The sequence below is a fragment of the Pseudopodoces humilis genome, chromosome 2, assembly GCF_049639895.1.
Source record: "Pseudopodoces humilis isolate 2021_Gansu_Grassland_sample_001 chromosome 2, ASM4963989v1, whole genome shotgun sequence".
Lineage (NCBI taxonomy): Eukaryota > Metazoa > Chordata > Aves > Passeriformes > Paridae > Pseudopodoces > Pseudopodoces humilis.
In genome coordinates this window covers 4,596,325-4,614,098 of record NC_142201.1, presented here as the reverse complement: position 1 = coordinate 4,614,098, position 17,774 = coordinate 4,596,325, and the positions used below count along the sequence as shown (strand labels likewise).

At 40.3% G+C, this 17,774-nt stretch overlaps 1 protein-coding gene across 11 annotated transcripts in view; it reads right to left on the bottom strand.

Moving 5' to 3' along the window:
* The window catches only part of SLC37A1 (solute carrier family 37 member 1), a 34,675-nt gene that overhangs the window by 8,918 nt on the left and 7,983 nt on the right, over window positions 1-17,774 (bottom strand). For all 11 annotated transcript variants that reach the window (XM_088067503.1, XM_088067515.1, XM_088067512.1 and 8 more), the window contains 9 exons: window positions 16,562-16,640; window positions 15,668-15,803; window positions 14,084-14,160; window positions 12,229-12,395; window positions 11,212-11,249; window positions 6,659-6,742; window positions 2,697-2,828; window positions 1,039-1,129; window positions 44-106 (listed from right to left, as the gene is read on the bottom strand). In XM_088067503.1, coding sequence (XP_087923629.1) covers window positions 44-106; window positions 1,039-1,129; window positions 2,697-2,828; window positions 6,659-6,742; window positions 11,212-11,249; window positions 12,229-12,395; window positions 14,084-14,160; window positions 15,668-15,803; window positions 16,562-16,640 — 867 coding nt within the window. The remainder of the gene's footprint in view (window positions 1-43; window positions 107-1,038; window positions 1,130-2,696; window positions 2,829-6,658; window positions 6,743-11,211; window positions 11,250-12,228; window positions 12,396-14,083; window positions 14,161-15,667; window positions 15,804-16,561; window positions 16,641-17,774) is intronic.

The window sequence follows — 17,774 nt, the reverse complement described above, 5'->3', positions numbered from 1 at the left end:
CCTGAACTGCTGTGATCAAGAGTGAAATAACATTAAAACTTACCAAAGATCCCACCCACATCAAACAGCGTAGAAAGGTCCCCAGCTCTTTTGGCATCAAGATGCTCTGGTGAGAGAAGCAAAACATTTATCTCATTTCTGGACTATAAAACATGGAAATCTCAGCAGTCTTGTAATGCCAGAGCAAAGGCATCTTACAGCAGAATTCTTTATTCAGAATAATAAGATGATGTTGTGTAAAAGAAATAAGAACAAAAGCAGGTATTTGGCAATACAGACTTTTGAATGCAATTACTCTCACTGGAAGAGACATTTTACCACTTTTATAATCACAGAATTACAGGATGGTCTGGGTTGGAAGGGATCTTTAAAGATCATCCAGTCCAACCCTCTGCCATGGGCAGGAACATCTTCAATTAGATCAGGTTGCCCAGAGCTCCATCCAGCCTGAGCTTGAATGTTTCCAGGGATGGGGCACCCACAGGTTTGATGTTGCAGCATTTCATCACCCTCATTGCAAAAAAAATTCTTTTTTATATCCAGTCTAAATCTACCCTCTTTTAGTCTAAAATAATTACCCCTTCTCCTATTGCAACAGACCTAGCTAAAAAGCTGGTCCATCTTGCACACTAAAAGTATAAAAAAATCAAAACATCAGCACTGAACAGACAAAAAACCTCATTTACATTATTTTGTATATGTTTCTAATGTTTTGTATATGTTTACTAATGCATAGTACATTTCAGTCATGAAAAGTATTGTTAGAAAGCAAAACTTTTTGATTTGTTTGCAAGAGCCAAAGACACAGCATTTATGCCTGGAATTACTGATGATAAGCCAGACACTTCTGCTTGTTTTGAAAACACCCTCTCATAACACTGAATTCATAAACCTGCTTAGTGACTTACAACTCCCCTGATACTGCAGCAGAGAAAGCTTTTCAGAAGCAGTAATGTTTATTTTCTTCTTATTATTCAACGCTCGTATTTGCAGAGACTTTGTAGCCACAATTCTGTACCCCTTTCCTGAAATACTCACCTACATTTGTGATGTAGAGGGGAAGCCAGAAGAGGAAAGTGTAGCTCACCAGCTTTGCAAACAGGAGACAAAGGGAGAACTCCACAACTCCCTGAGAGAATAATGAAAACAGGGAGTTAGCATTGTGACAGAGCTATTTGCTTTCACAGAGCATTATGAAAATGGTTTCTAGGAAGCATTTAGGCTTTGATTTTCCTGTCATGAATTCCCAAGAAACATTCTTCCTCTGAGAGCATAAACCTTGCACTCTGAGGAGACTGTGGTATTTTACTTGCATATTTCCTTTCAATTGTACTGAACTGCCTGAAGAGAGAACACTAAAACGGTACTGAATAACCTGAGCAGAGAACACAGAAATGAATGTGAAGGGTTTTATACTGTTTGGGACACCTGCATCATTTATTTCCCTTAAATAAAGTTGTTACACAGTTTTGGAGCGTGTTCCAGAGAAACTGGCATCTTTTTGTGCTCTTTATCTCCTTCCTTCAGATGGGTTCAAGATTGCTGCCTTACTCTTCAGCTCTATAAAAAGCCAGTAAACCAGTCTGACACAGAGCAGATGTAAGAGCACATCACAGATTGAGCAATGACCTGTTTAAAGCTCTAACTTGCTCCATCCTCTTTCCTGCTGAACACATAAAAGTGCATTTACTGCACAGAGCTGTAACTGGACTGCCAAATTAACCCATCTTCATTCCCTTCACTATCTGACAACTTCTTGTTTGGAACCAGGTTTCTGAAATCCCTGGTATGGAGGGCTGCAGCTATCCTGAGGAACAGCACACACATTCCACGTGAAGCTGTGTCCCCTCCCAACAACAGGCAGGACAAATACCACAGGTTTCAGAGATTCCAGGCAGCAGCAGGAATTTTTCACCCACCGCTTCCACTTTGCCACAGGAAAAAGAGTAGAGGACCAGACTGAACATGATGAGAAGATGCAGGAATACAGTGGTTGGGTGCAGGATTTTTTTTTACTCTACACATGGTCCAAATCAATCTGCAAATAATCTTCTTCAATAATCTACTTCTGCATTCAGGCTTAAGGTTGAGAGGACAATCAAAAATGACAGGTTCTGACCGTGAGGAAACTTCATTTCCTTTGCCAGCAGTCCAAATATTTGGGCTGCCTGAAACTTCTCAGAAAAGAGATTTTAAGATTAAAACTTTTTGAAACAATGCTGAGGAACGTAGAAAGGGGAGCCATAGAAGGAAATTCTGACAGACAGAAGTACTTATGTACTCACTTTGCTATTCCACCCTTAACAGCTACATGTCATTAGTTCAGTCAACTTTTAGAACAGACTTTAGGACAGAATAAGCTATTTGAGTCAACAGCAACCACCCTGCCCAACTGCCAGGCCCCTCCCAGGCTGACACAAGTTGATAAAGTCATTATCCAAATGTCTCTTGAACATTATCAGAGAGATCAGCAGCTCTCTCTCCACCTTCCCTCCTCAGGAAGCTGCAGGGAGCAATGAGGTCTCCTCTCAGCCTCCTTTCCTCCAAATAAACCAAGCCCAAAGTCCTCCACATTTCAAGACTCTGATGCAAAGTTAATATCCACTACTGCACCACCCAGAACTTATGAATTCACCTAGAAATATGAATTCTGAAGCAAAATTCAGTTCTTAGAGAGGAGCAGCACAGGCACTCACAGGTATCCTCAGGGCCCCAAGGAAGCTGATGGCTGATGTCCCATGCCTTCCTTCCCCAGCGGCCACAGAGCTGGGGCTCAGTGACAGGCTGCAGTTCTCAGGGTCAGTCAGTAAATGCTGCATCTCTGGATCCTGCAACATCCCCCAGCAACAGATGAGAGAGAGGAAAGAACAAAACCACAAAATATGTATCGAGAAATCAAACAATTCCAAAATAATTTTTAAGAACAAGTATCTATTTTATCACAGAAAGTTACAGCCCTTAAAACTGTCTTGGTGTGGACATCCAGAGTATACAGAGAGAGCAGAGACTATATTCAGAATATCAGGTGGTATCAGGATGTTTCTGAGTGCATACAGTCCATAACAGAATCAAGTTTCTGTTCTACTGAAGAACAATTTCAAGTTGCAAAACCCCCACATATTAAGAGTACATCCAATGGAACAAAACAGTTTCCAATCTTCCCTCATCCCACTACATAAATGTGGTCTAATTAAAGCTGACAAGCTACTGAGTCCTACAACATTGTGCACAAGAAACTTCTACAAGGATGCATTTCTGTATGAAATAATGGATTATCTTCTTTCTGTAGAAATACCAAGCCTGTTTTCCAGACTCTGAAACATCATCTTACTGACTGATCTAAGTACAGGCCATCTTTCCACATGAATTATGGACAGTGAGTGCTTTATATTAAGTAATTACTTATTTTTATTTTTTTTTTAAAATCTGTTCCATTTGAACATTGCAATCGCCAAAATATAAAAGCCTGGAGTTCACCAGCATTGCCTAACTTGTGAATTCTGAGATCTTTTCTAGTACTAGGAAGGATTTTATTCCAAGAATTCCACTGGCTGCTAAGAATACTTGTGGAGCAAGTTACCACTCCACAAGAACAAGACATCCCAGTGTAGCCAGGAGGGTTTATGTTATTTTTAATCCTCTACCAGACTGAAGTGAACTCTCCGAATAGAATTGGAAATGTACATCTTACAGCTGTACACAGGAAAAAAAAAAATAAATCAGGTATAAATAGCCCTCAGTACTTCTTTTCCAACTTGGAAAAAGGATGGGATGTAGCTACCCTCACTTTCACCTGCTTGCTGGGAGGCTTTACCAAGCTGTGTACTTTTCCTAGTTATGTATTCTACACACTGTCTTCTTTCTCCTGATTCTTCAGCACCTGAACAAAGCCTCAGTGAAGAATTAAACCTCAAATATATATTTGAGGCTAGAAAGGATACAACAGCAGGCTGTTCCATTTCCAATGCTTATTGCAAAGATGAAAACTTTAATATCTGCTAAGCTGATGGAGGAAGGAAAAAAAAAGTGCTGGAAAAATTCAATTCTGCTATTTTATATTCAGTGATTCTAAATAAATTTTGTTTTTAAAGAACATCATTTAGGAGAGGGAACCATCTGGACACCTGAGCCCAGACACTCAGCACAGTTTCAGAAGCTGCCAGGCAGCATCCAAAATCCTAGACATGATTGTTAGATGGGATGCAGGACTTAGAGGAGTCCACTGTCTGGGCTCAGGTGAAAAAGCATAACCCAGAAGACAGAAGAAACACCTAGGGACCTTTGACATGGCAGTGCAAATCTATGTCATGGCCCACAAGTCACTCTACCATCATAAAAAACATTCATCTTCTGAATTACTGGAGCAACTTCAAAACTTCAACTATTTTAACAGCACCAGTTCAAATTATAAGCTATTATTTTTTTTAAAAAATGAGAGAGAGAGGGGGGAAAAAGAGGGGGAAAAAAAAGGGCTTAAGCAGTGAAGCTCCCCACTGGATTCTAGATGGTGTCTGATGATGGATGCTGCACAATCAGCACAGCAAACTCAGCCAGGACTGTCTGAGACAACACTGCTCATTCTCAGACAAGCAGCTCTAAATCTCCTTTGGAAGAGCAGGTAAATATTGCAGTAGAGGTGACCAAAGTCCAAACAACTTATTTAAGCTCATGCTGGAAACTTTTGGTGATGATTTGGGGGTTTTTATGCTGCACATAGCTAAAGGATATATAAACCCAGCAGTTTGTGCTTGGCAGAGATGGCTTTGTACAGCCTGGCCAGCTTGTCTCAGAGCACGATTAGGCATATGGCACACTCTTGATCTCTGGGGAAGGATTCATTATATCACAATTTTTTTGTCATTTTCGTGAGGCCAACCTAACATAAGCAGCAATGAAGGGACAGAGATATTCAGGTCACGCAGCCAAAAACACATTCTGCTTTCAATCACTGCAGATGCCGAGTATTTGCTTCCTTTTTACAGTAATTGCAGAGGTCAATGAAAACCCAATAAAAGCTGCCATTGCAGTGTGCTTGGAGACCATCCCATAAATGCAAAACATCTGCTGTTTGTAGAGGCTCAAAAGCTGACTGTGAAAATCAGCTCCAAATAACTGCAACACAACCCCTGCAAAAAGGGGAAGATGTTCAGTTTGGCTCCGACAGGAAAAAGATGTTCTCCTGTCACTGGCAGAAAATCAGGAAGCCCCAAAGAGTGACAAAGAAGGGGTTTTAATGATTTTTTTTTGTTTCTTTTTAAACCTTGTTAAGACTCTGTGTTACAAACATAGCCCAGCTGGCAGGGTGGAGAGGGAAGGGAGGGATATTCCCAGGATTGCCAGCAATTCCCCCAGGTTCACTGTCCGTGTTTCCCCTCTGTCCTGCTCCCAAGGGACACCGGTCAGAGGGAGAGGGGTACATTTCCCTCACCCTTTGCTTGGCAGACCCTTCACAGGGTGGCAGCAGAGGCACCAGCAGAGTGAAAAAGGGAAATATCTTTCTACTGATTTACGTGGTTTTTTAGCTTTGTCATCATGATTTAGAATCATAGATTGGCTGGAGCAGGAAAGGACTTGAAGATCATCCAATTCCAACCCTCTTCCACTATCCCAGGTTTCTCTAAGCCCCATCCAGCCTGGCCTTGGACACTTCCAGGGATGGGACAGCCACAGCTTCTTAGGCCACTTGTTCCAGTGCTTCACCCACCCTTTCTTCCATAAACTTAAAAGAATTTCTTTCTGTAAATTCCATCTTGCCTAAAAACACCTGCTGATATTCTTACATCCCCCCTTACCTTCCAGCTGGATGTGAAATAACAAATGGTTTCTGGGCTAGAGACTGTTGTTGGGCAGCTCAAAACAAAAATAATAAACTCAAGTACAGAGGGGGTTTAAGCTTTATTGAAGTGTTTCCTTAACAAAAATTTAAAAACTTTTTTACCAGCACTGATTGTTCCACCCTGTGAATGCTCATTATTATTCTATGGGCAAAGGATAAAGAGAACAGGAAGTTTCTATTTTCCTGGAAAACTCTGAAAGAAGTTAAAAAAAAAAGTTATCCTCTCAGGATACAACGTGCTGAGTGTACTGAATACAAACACAAAATTTCAAATGGAAATTTTCAGTTCATGCCCATCAGAAGATAAAATGTTTTTCTGCCCACAAAATGGGCAAGTCCAGAATTCATTTTCTAGTGAGAAAAAACAGCTTTTATGGTTAAGAGTTTTAAGCAAGATTTTTCTGAATAATTGCTTATATTTAGAAATCTCCATCTCCACATATAATCTTGTAAGTACAGACAGCTTTGAAAGGAGAAGGGAGAGAAGTGAGACTGCAAGGACAGGACACAATATACATAATTAAAATATTTCAAGTGGACTGTTTTTAAAGTATTTTGCAGTGCATTGTTTCTGATGGAATTGTGTCAAGATCACAAAAAAAAGGAGATCAATTGAGCAAGCACAGCCATCTCATAGAGCTCAGTTTGCATTATTTATGGCAGGTAAAGCTCACTTCCCTCATCTGAATTTACATTTGTGTCTGAAGATGGAAGCAGATTTCAGCATCATAAAAAGAGGAGCAATCTTTACAAACAGAAAATGTTTCAGCTGAGCCTTAAGAAGTCTTCTATGCTATTTTACAGCAATATTTTATATTTTACCTGAGGTTTGCCATTTTCCTTAGCATTTAAGGTTGGCATCTGGATTCTGCACCGAGAGGCGCCGTTCAGGAAGGTTTTAGAACTCTAAAAAAAAGAAAACAAACTCTGTATTTTTGCTGGTTGGTTTTTTTCTGTTTGTTTTTTTAAGGATTACATTAGCATCAATCATCTCTCTGGAACAAGTTTTTGTGCATTGTAACATAAACATAACCCCAACTGGAGCATCTTTAATTTGATGACTGTGTATTTTGAGATTTTCAAGTACTTACACAGACCTATGGCAACAGACATAAAATGCACTCACAAATTGATCTGAAAGCTTATTTCACACTGGTTTGATACAGGAGAAGCTGAATTCAGAGCACAGTCATGCCCCTTTCAACATCTCTAGCTGCTTCTTCCTCTACTGAACTTACTGACATTGCAAACTGAGTTTTTGCCCTTGAGCAGATGATTCCAGCAGCAACTACACAAGTTGATTTGTTTCATGAAAACCTTGATTTTTCACTTTCCTAATCCCTTTGAGAGAAAAGTTCATCCCTTTCCCTTATATTCTACAACACTATATTCTTTTAGCCCATAAATGTGTTCTTGTGGACAGGAGTATTGATGAGGAGCCTGAGCACCTCCAGCAAGTTCCAGAAGAAAAAAAATGAGACAAAAAGCTACATTTTAGGCACCAGATGGACTTGCTTTTTATCCTTATTAACAAGTACATTCCTGCATCAGCTCACACCAAACTGCATTCACTGGAAAACACCATTCTGAGATCTTTAGACTAGAAAGATTTACCAGGGACATTCAGATTTATGAGATGAATTAAATCTACAGCTCTAAAGCAGGTTTGCAGTCAGGTATGGACAACCTATTTTTCAGTCCAAAACAAGCACTGTGTATTCCTCAGCGATGAGGTGCTGAAGTGTGTTTCTATGTGGATGCCACATAGATAAAAACAAACAAGACAGAACAATAAAAAACCCCACAAACTCTGTCCCAAATAATCCTCTCCTCAAGCTCATCACCACAAATAAAAAAAGAATGCAAAACCTCACTGAACAATCCAGCTCAAGATCAATCACTACGTAATTATTCCCCCTCCCCCAAAAAAACCCCAAGAGTATGTATTTCAGTATTTTTTAGACAAACTACCCTTCATCAATCAAATCATTCTAAGAAGAAAAAATATTTTTGAGGGTAAACTGTGGTATTTCTGCAGCTCAGTACAGAGCTGAGGCACAGGCAGTCTTGGACATGCATTCCTCAAAATAAACCAACAACACTTGAGCCCCCAGGGTCTGATAAAACAGATTTTTAAGTTTTATCTTACAGAAAACCTGGCTCTTGTAAAAAATGTGATTTACAAGAATCATGATTTACAAGAACTGTGATTTACAAGAACCATGGTTTTCTTCCAAGGGAAAGAAAATCCATCACCTAGAGACAAGGCATCGACATTTTTAATCAGCAGCTCAGCAGAGAAAAAATGAATGACTTTTTCATTTCACTGTCAAAAAAGTAAGATTTACTGTGGTAAGGAGAAAATGTCTAGGGAAAAGGACTAGACTTAGAGGCTGCACATTTAGTACTTAGGCTTCTTCCTCCTTTTCAGGAGATAAAAATTGCAGCCTGGTAATTTTCAAATGCACAAGCACTTTGCAACAGGAGGGGAGATTTCCGGGAATGCAAAGTCAAGACAAAGGAAGTTCCTAGAGTACAAAGGCAGGTTTGTATGAACATGATATAACTATGGGGAAAAAAAGACACAGGGAGAAAAGATGAGAGGTAATAAAACCAGTTCTAAATCACATTTCCCAAAGGGCATAAAAAAAAAAAAAAGTTAAAATCTCCTCTTTGACTTTCATAAAGAAGTGCAGCAATTCTGAATAAAACCCACTGACTTCTCACTTGCATTTGTCACAGGTAGAGCCCTTCAGAAAGTCAAGATTAAGCCTCCAATGCCAGCATTTGAAAGCACTTTATTGTCCTCAAGCATTTATTTGGAAACAAATTTCAGACGGGTAAATCAGAGCCAAGATGAATTCAGGCAAATGAAGCACAGCCCAGGAAACCAGAGAATAAAGAGAAAGAACCACACGCTCAAGGCTCTGTGCCTGACTCTCCATCTGTGGTTTTGGACAACTCAGTGAAATCAGATTACTCACCACTACAAACTCTGTGGAAATACCGGGCTCACGACCATGCTGCAAATAAACAGTAGACCAAATTCATCCAAGACAGTGACATCACACAGAGAGGACCCTGATCTTTGAATCTTAATATAAACTCCAAGTCCTTCCCTCGTGCTGAGCATTTATTTTAGTGGTGCTTAAATTTAACTGGCCTCATTCTTCCACAAAGAGATTTAGTTTTTAGCACCAGCCAGCAGAACTGCCTGCACCTACCCAGGATATCTGGCCAAAATTACCTGCCACAGCCTTATGAGGAGAGCCAGTGTTTAATGCCTCAAAAGGATTTCTAACTACTTGCAAAAGCAAATAGTTATTCAGGTTGTTACCTGAATGACTGAATGAAAAAAGAGGACAGCAAGTATTTTTACAGCTGCTAAATTCTATTCCTTGTACAACACAGATGAATTATTTTCTCCCTATTTTACTACATGAAAGTCCCTCCAATTAGCACTCACTTTTCTTTACAGTCAGAAACTGTCATCATTACATCTACATCCAGACTTCTTGAACTCTTACCTAATTAATTTCTGAGGCCACCTCTCTGTGCTGTACAGAAGCCCCTTGCACAAGAGTTTTGAATCCTTGCAGACCACTCGGGACTGAGGTATTTGAGCAGTTCCAATGAAATAAAGCTCCCCAGGACAAGGCAAATCTCAGTCTGAGAAGGGTCATGGGCAAGTGGGGAAGCCCCGTTATAAACTCCTCTCAGGTTTCCAGATGTGAAATGGGAATAGGGGAGGAAGAAGCGATGCCTTTTGCTCTGCAGAGCGAGGTTTCCAGGGAAACAGAAGGTCAAATGCATCTCACACAGTGAGGGGGAGCCTGGAGCAGTGACCCTGATGCTGTACCAGTGAAGAATGAGTCAAAAGCTCCTCCTTTTCTGCAACTGGGGGAAACAGCTCCTAAAATACTAAATTTTTGTTAAAAATATCATGGTAAATAGATATTCTGTGTCAGAATTTTCCACACTGAGACATATGAGCAACATACTGTGCTGAGTGCTTTAGTTATGCTTTCCAGTTAAAGTGTATTTGAAACAAATAAATATTTATTCCATGAGGCTTAACTGGATTTTCTGTAAAAATGATGCTTTGAACTACATGAAAGCTAAAGAAAATGGGACTCTTAACAGCAGGCAATGAGAGTCACTTAAAATACTCTCACACTTTACAGAAGTTACTTCTAATGAATGAAAGAGAAAGAGAAATAAATGAAGAATAGAGTGTAGTGTGAGCCCAGCTTGTCTCACAGGAATAAACTAAGAATAAGAGTTCCTCAGACCATCAAAAGCATTCAGAAGCTTTATCAGAAGTGCTTCATATGAAGATAAAAAACCAAAACATTAAGTGGTAAAGAAGAGAGAACACAGACTAGAAAAGCTGCCTTTAGGCCCTATTCAAGAACATTTAACATGTATAACTACACTGATCTGGAAATATTAGGTGGTAAAAAAAGAGCAATCAATCCTTACAATCTACCTGTGAGACTGGCAAAGAAAATGCACATGAATTCACATGTACAGACAACTTCCATGTGGGATGCTCTTGGGACTTTCACTGACATCCCTGATTTGTCCTCAGACATGGGAAACCTCATCCCTGCTCTATCAAACCCCTCTACTATTCCAAAAAATACTTGGAAATGTGGTAGATGTGATTGCCCAAGGGTTCCTTGGAGCCTGGGGCAAGAACTGCTCCAGATTCTGGCTGCAGAAGAGAAACACAGAGCAGAGTCTCAGGGAACATGAAACAAGATCAACCTGTGAGCACAATCTTGAATAAAAGTGGGCCAGGAATGATATTTTGTTCTGAGAAGCTAAACACAGCCAGTCTTCCTAATGCTCTCTCTGTTGTCTTGCTTTTTAGTTTTCTCCAATTCCATTTGGATTGCTTTCCTCTTCTTGGGTTCACAGCTTCATGAGGCAGAAAAGGAATCACCTCACACAGTAACTTGGGATTTCCTAAGAAATCTTTCCAACCTCTAACACAAAATTTTCTAAAATACTTAATTCTGAGCACACAAAACACTCCACAAAGATGCTCAGGAAGATGGAAGAAAATAAAACACAAGAAAAAGAAAAAAAAAAAAAAGAGATGAACAGTTTTTACTTGGTTTACTGTAAGATCAACTGCTCCAAAACTTCAGTTAAAACAAATTAATTCACCTCTTGATTCATCTGCTATGAGAGAAAATAAGCTCCTGGTTTACCAGTGAAGCACAGAAGACGAATCACTGCCTCAAGCACAGGATCAGTTACAACAGCTTGGCACAAAGGGCCACACAGACAATTTGATTCACAGAACCATCTTAATAAATGTGTCTATTAGGAGGCAAAAAATCAAAAAAGAAAATGCATTTACTTACACTGGACAGTGTGCAGGAGCAACTGACATCTTTAGGATCTGAAATAAAACACCACACATAGCTAATAGTGAAAACAAGCCTAAGAAAGATCTCTTAAAACACTTTCCAACAGTGTAACTTACTGACAATAAACTGACAGGACAGATAAAAAGTGCTAATCTGGCAGTCCAGCTAGTTACAGAATTCTAATTATACCTGCCAAAATTCACTACCTGAGGCAGGACAGTTACAGTAAAACAAGCATTCGTATCTCTAAGTCTTCAGAGGGACAGGATGGGGAATTCCTCTTTAATTTCCAATTTAAAGTGCCAAAACCTGCTCCATCAGCTGCCCCCTGTACCTCATAGCACAGAGGATAGGTGGTGTGTGTTGAATGTGCACTGCAGCCAGGTGGGACCTTCTGCCAAGATACACTTAAACCATTTATCAACACAGGGAGCTAAGGACAGGACAGGAGGCTGAATTGTCAAGTGTCACTCTGTCAGGGGAGCTGGGGAAGGGTCTGGGGCACAAACCAGATGAAGAACAGCTGAGGGGGCTCAGCCTGGAGCAAAGGAGGCTCAGGGGGCCCTTGTGGCTCTGCACAAGTCCCTGGCAGGAGGGGACAGCCGGGGGGGTCGGGCTCTGCTGCCAGGGAACAGGGACAGGAGGAGAGGGAACGGCCTCAGGCTGGGCCAGGGGAGGCTCAGGGTGGACAGCAGCAGGAATTTGCCCATGGAAAGGGAGCTCAGGCCTTGGCAGGGGCTGCCCAGGGAGCTTTGCAGTGCCCATCCCTGGAGGTGTCACCTGGAGGTGGCACTCAGGGCTCTGGGCTGGGGACAAGGTGGGCATTGGTCAAAGTTGGACTTGATGACCTCAGAGGGCTTTTCCAACCTCAATGACTAATTCTGACTGGGTAAGCTCTGTGAAGGCACACAGGCTCTTCTCTATCAAGTGTTCTGGGAAGAAGCTCTCCAAGTACAGGCACAGCTTGAGAAGCATGAACCCTCTGTGGCTGTGTCCCACTGAAGCACTCACGTTCAATCAGGAACAGGAAACAAACAACCCCCATGACAGCCACGATGACCCCAGGCACCACAAAGGAGAGACCCCAGCACGTGGACACCCAGTAAGCAGCAATCAAGGATCCCAAGATATTCCCCACTGAAGTGTGCGAATTCCAGACTCCCATGATCAAACCTCTCCTGCATTAAAAAAACAACCAAAACACACAAACCCACAAACATTCATTATCAGAGAAAAGTGTTTCAAAATGGCTGTACATCTGTGGTGTCAGTGAAATTTATCTTATGGTTCTTCAACTGGTCATTTATTTATGCTACAATCTCCATCTGGCAATTTCAAAGCACCTAAATACTAATAAAACTGCTGTAAATACTCTGTGCATGACTGAATTTGTCCTGCACTTACTGACATTTAAAAATACCACTAGGGCTTGCATATTTCTAAATAGTTTCTTTGATTGAAACAAATATGCTGATGCTGTGTAGCATGTCTGATGCCTTTAAGGAATAAAAATCCTCCTGCAAACACACTGCATCGATAATCTGGTGCTTGCAGGACATGTCAGGCTTGTCATGCAGAAGAAAACAAACTATACAGGGTATGTGGAGCAAATTCAGTATTTCCTGATCCCATTCTGGACTTGCTGGGCTCTGGTGGAAGATGACAGCTTCACAAGCTTGGATAAGACACACATCTGCTCCATCTGAGCTAAGGTAAAGCTTAAAAACATCCCACCGAAGTCAAGACAGCAGGGCTTTTTTTTTTCCTTTTAAGTCATGGGAAACCTGCCTTGCCCTCAGCAGGATTTTACCTGGAGCAACCTAACTTGAACAAACCCCAATCTTTTCCATAGCCTGAAGACAAGATTTAAGAGATCTGTTCATGCTTCATGGAATTATAGCAGAATGAAAACAAGGACCAGGTCACTGACATTTAAACCAGAGCCCTACTCACCAGCCCAATGTGTAGCATCCTAGAAGTAAAGGATATTGCTTTTGCACAAAGCAAAGCCTGAATAAATGTATTTATTTTGCACAGACTCCCCAGTCTCATTCCATATTATATGACAGTTACCATTCTCTGCATTTCCTAATGGAAAATTAGTTTGAGGCTACATCTTTTTAACTGTTCTGTGGTTTATATAAAAATCAAATGCTGAATTTCAGGACATTCTTCTCTGGAACTGATTAACAATAATGCTCTACATACACAAAGGATGGTCCCACAGTAGCATCATTATATGCTACATGCATCAACCATTATCAGAGCCAGTGGGTTTAGCATGCAGCTCTTGCAAAATGTACAGAAAATTACTGTATGGTGTGACAACACAAACATCATGAGTGATCTCTGCAGGATTAAGACAGACCCAAGCAGATGATCTAAAGAAGGTGATAAAAGAAAGGTTAAATCAGATGCCATGTATATTTTGTCTTCTAAATTAAATTTTCAAGTTTATAAAAAAGACATTACACAAAGGCATTTTTTACAGTTACTCCCTGACAACTGTTTTGAGATACAAATGAAAACACAGGAAATTTCACATTAAAATGGCATAATAACAGCCTTTACTAAGAGCAGTTTTAGACTGTTTATATTTGCAAGAATTATTCTAACACAATTCTGAAATAATTCATCTGAAAAAGATACCACAGAATGCTGTTTTGACAGGAGGGAGACAGTTTCAAACCCATATGTAAAATAAGCAGCATAAAGGAAGCTCCTTTCAAAATTCTAACTGCTTAGTTTCAGCTCAAAAAACCAAAACAAACCAAACCCACAGAAGCCTAAGAAATATATTGAAATAGATAATATCACAGCATGTATTGATCTGTACTTCCAAACCTCTGGATTATGTATCATTTACCTTCCTTTTCCAAACCAGTTGCCAATGCATGTAACGACACTTGGCCAGCCAGTGGTTTGCACCAACCCATTAGCTATCTGAAAGTAGGTAAAAAAAATAATAAATGAACATTTCCTGTCATAAAACAGGTTCCTACACAAATTCCTAATGAGTGCTGCATTGGGAAAAGAAGTCTACACAAATGCTTTTGAGTTTAGAAATCTAGTGGGGAGTTTTGAAAGCATTTTTTTTCCCCTTAAGAACAAACAAGTTACAAAGTTTCGCAGATTCTTCCCTCTCCTTAAAGCTCTATAATTAGTTCATGATTTAAATCACAGAATACTGTAATTCAGTCACTTGTTTATCAAAAATCACATTGCTCTGAGCTGAACTGAGAAGTGAATTCCCCACACTCAAGCAGCAGCAGCATAACACTTATCTCAACTTGAGCATATGGCAAAGCATGTTTGCAATCAAATAAAGCAGAAAAAAAGATAACTTTAGGGGAGACTGGATAACTTTAAAATGCTTAACAGACATCTGTAAATAAACTGAGAGGACGAATGTAATTTAATATATTCAGGGTGAAGTAAGAACTATTTCAGCCTCCACATTGCACAGAACTTTAACTCATCTCAACTCCTAAAAAGCTCCCTGTCTACAATTGCACCACAACACAAATATCACAACACAAAACCTCACGTGTACAGAGAGCATTTGAACATGCAACAGAAACCAACCTCACTCTACCCAATAAAAACCAACGGGATTGGTGGTGTGACATCACCCTTGGAGCTACAGGGCTCAATGACCACATCCCACAGGGGAGAGACAGTCAGCTCAGCCCTAAAGGAGGCATTTCCAGTCCTGGAAAACACCTGATCCCAGAGGGCTGGGGCAGTGACAGATTCACTGGTGACAAGGTGACAGAAGTGCTGGCCCCAGGTTAGTACCTCTGCATGCCACCTTGCTCACTGCCATGCACATGTGCCAGAGGTGAGTGATACTGCAACAACACAGAAAGCAGCAGTGCAAGGTGCAGACCTGTCCAAAATGGCCCCACTCACAACCCTGCCCTGGTCCTGACCTAAATTCCATTTCAGGCCAACGGTAAAAATTATTTTGACACCTGATCTGAGCTCGGAAAAATCTCCCACAGTCAATCTCGTTACATAAGCTGCCTGTTCCCAGCCACACCAGTGTGGGAGACTGCTCATCATTAGCAGTGTAAATGGAATTTTCCTGCAGAGAAAGCCAGGATGTGTCACTCAGGTCTTGGCAGACTGACAGAAGTAAACACTCTTGTTTTAAAACTCACCTGCATTTAAGCTTGCAAGGATTTGATTGCTGATTTAACACAGAGTGAAACACATTAATTTGCTTTCAAAGATTTCTTCCAGTAAAAAAAAAAAAACAAACACCATTTTTCAAAAATAAAGCCTGGGGGTATCCACTCTATCACTTCTGCCTGTCATCAACAAGATGACATCATTTACACCCTCCCACCCAACCTCTCATCACTGTGTGCAAGTGAAAAACCCCCAGTATTACCCCAAACAGCACCATGAGAGGAACCCTGAGTATCTAAATTAACACTGTGCCTACCTGGGCCATTATGTAAAACCACAGGTTATGCACATTATAGAAATAACCCAATCCAAACATTGCAGTGAAGAGTCCACTGGCGAGCATCCCCCCTGTCAGATAGTACCGGATGGGCAGCCGCTCTCCGATGAGTCCGCTTGGAACAGGGGAGGGAAGGAAGAGAAAAGCTATAATTAAAAATGAGATCACACCCCAAAAGCCTTCACAAATGAAGAATATTTTGTGTTGTTTAATTCTGGTTGAGGAGGAACTCTACTGGTAACTGCTGGTTGCCTTTGCAGCAGCAAAAGAGCAATTTTTAGCCCTTGACAGGGGAAAAATAAAAACCAACAAAACATTTCAAGTTCATTAATTGCTACGTTCTGACATCTGCACAACCATCTTTCAGGGAGATACACATCTGGAACACATTCAAAGTCATTTACTTACACAGTCATTTTCCAAATTATGTGTCTCCAGCCATTTGAAGTGACACTTGTCTCCCTTGCTAACAATTCTGGCTTTAGTCAATAGAAAGAAGCATCTCCAAGCAGCAGCTAAGACTGCACACTTTAAGATGGGTTTGGTTTTATTTTTAGGAGGTGTCTGATCCCATTCTTTGACTAAAGAAAGCAAATCATTTTAACCCAATCAGTGCAATTTGGAGACTGATTTGATTTACAATCTGGATGAAAAAAAGACAGGCTAGACTTCAATCTGGAAAATATTCCTGCACAAGGCAGTCAAGATTGGTGCAGGTAAAAAGGTTTTTATGTGGGGCTCAGAATCATGTTGGTTTTCTTCCTCTCAGCAATCAATTTCTCACTCTCCATCAGAAACTCTGCAGTAGGAAAGCTCAATATCACAGAAGTCACACAGCCTCATAAATAAACAGTAAAGAGAGTGGGGTTTTACCTTAAATACATTCCAACTGCATATGCACACAAAAATGAGTAATCCAGTGCTCCCAGTAGCTGTTTGTAGTTGCTCTTATCTAAGAATAATATTCAAAACAAATTACCACTTTAAATGTACTAATTACTTCACAATCATTTTTACATATAACAAGAAAAATGTCAGTGAATGTGCACTGACATTCAATTTTCAGTAGGCACATTTAGACTTCAGCAAACATTTTGCCAATGTTTTATTTAACAAAAAAAAAACCCCTTCTGCCTCTAACATATTAGGAAAATACTGACTGGCCCATCCTAAACTCTACCTTATTTAAAACAACATTTTGGAAGATAAGAAACATCAGTTATTAGCAAGGTGCCCTTTTCTTACAAGGCCTTAGGCAAAAGAAAATCCAAAATCCAATTTAACAGACTTGATTAAAAGTGGTAAGATGAGTTGCAAAAGCATGAGGTCCTTACAGTCAAAATGGCTGAAAAAAAATAAATTCCTCATCATAGAGGCTTTTAAACAATCACCTTAATGTTTTTTGGTTTTTTTTAATGGGTAAAGCCTTTTAAATTTCTTTTTCCGAATATTCACAAAGCATAGAGAAGTTCTGCTTATAAAAACCCCACAGTTCTGCCTTGTGGAGTAAACAACCATAATCACACCTAAATGGGAACTGCAGACAGGATGGAGGGAGCAAAGGGGCTCCATCCTGGTGGAAACACCAAGTCAACTCCTAAGGGACCTGAGCTCATAGCTAGACAGTTTGTTTATTTATTTGCAATAAATCGCCACAATTGCTATTGGCTTTGAGAATGAAGTCACAGATATTAACAAATTCCTTCCTTCAGTGTCACTCCCAGCTTTGCCAGAAAAACAGCTGAAAGAACAAGTCTAGAGCACCATTCCAGAGGGGCAGCTTGGCAATAATGTCCATGGAAAAAGGAGGACATTTGGGCTGAAAGTCTCCATTAAAAAAGTCAATCAATATTTCAGACAAACAAACTCAATCCCCCTTTGGTTAAGGGACAAGAAACACTCCCCAGGTTTAAGTGCATTCCACCTGGGGGATTGTATTTTTTCAGTAGACTCTGCAGCAGGAGTTAATACATTAGATTTTGTCCACAGAAACCCCAGAGCTCAGATCTTTAATTATCTTTGAAGAGAGCAGGACTTTTTTTTAATTGCTAATTAAAGACTAATTAGAATGTATGGCTACACAGAC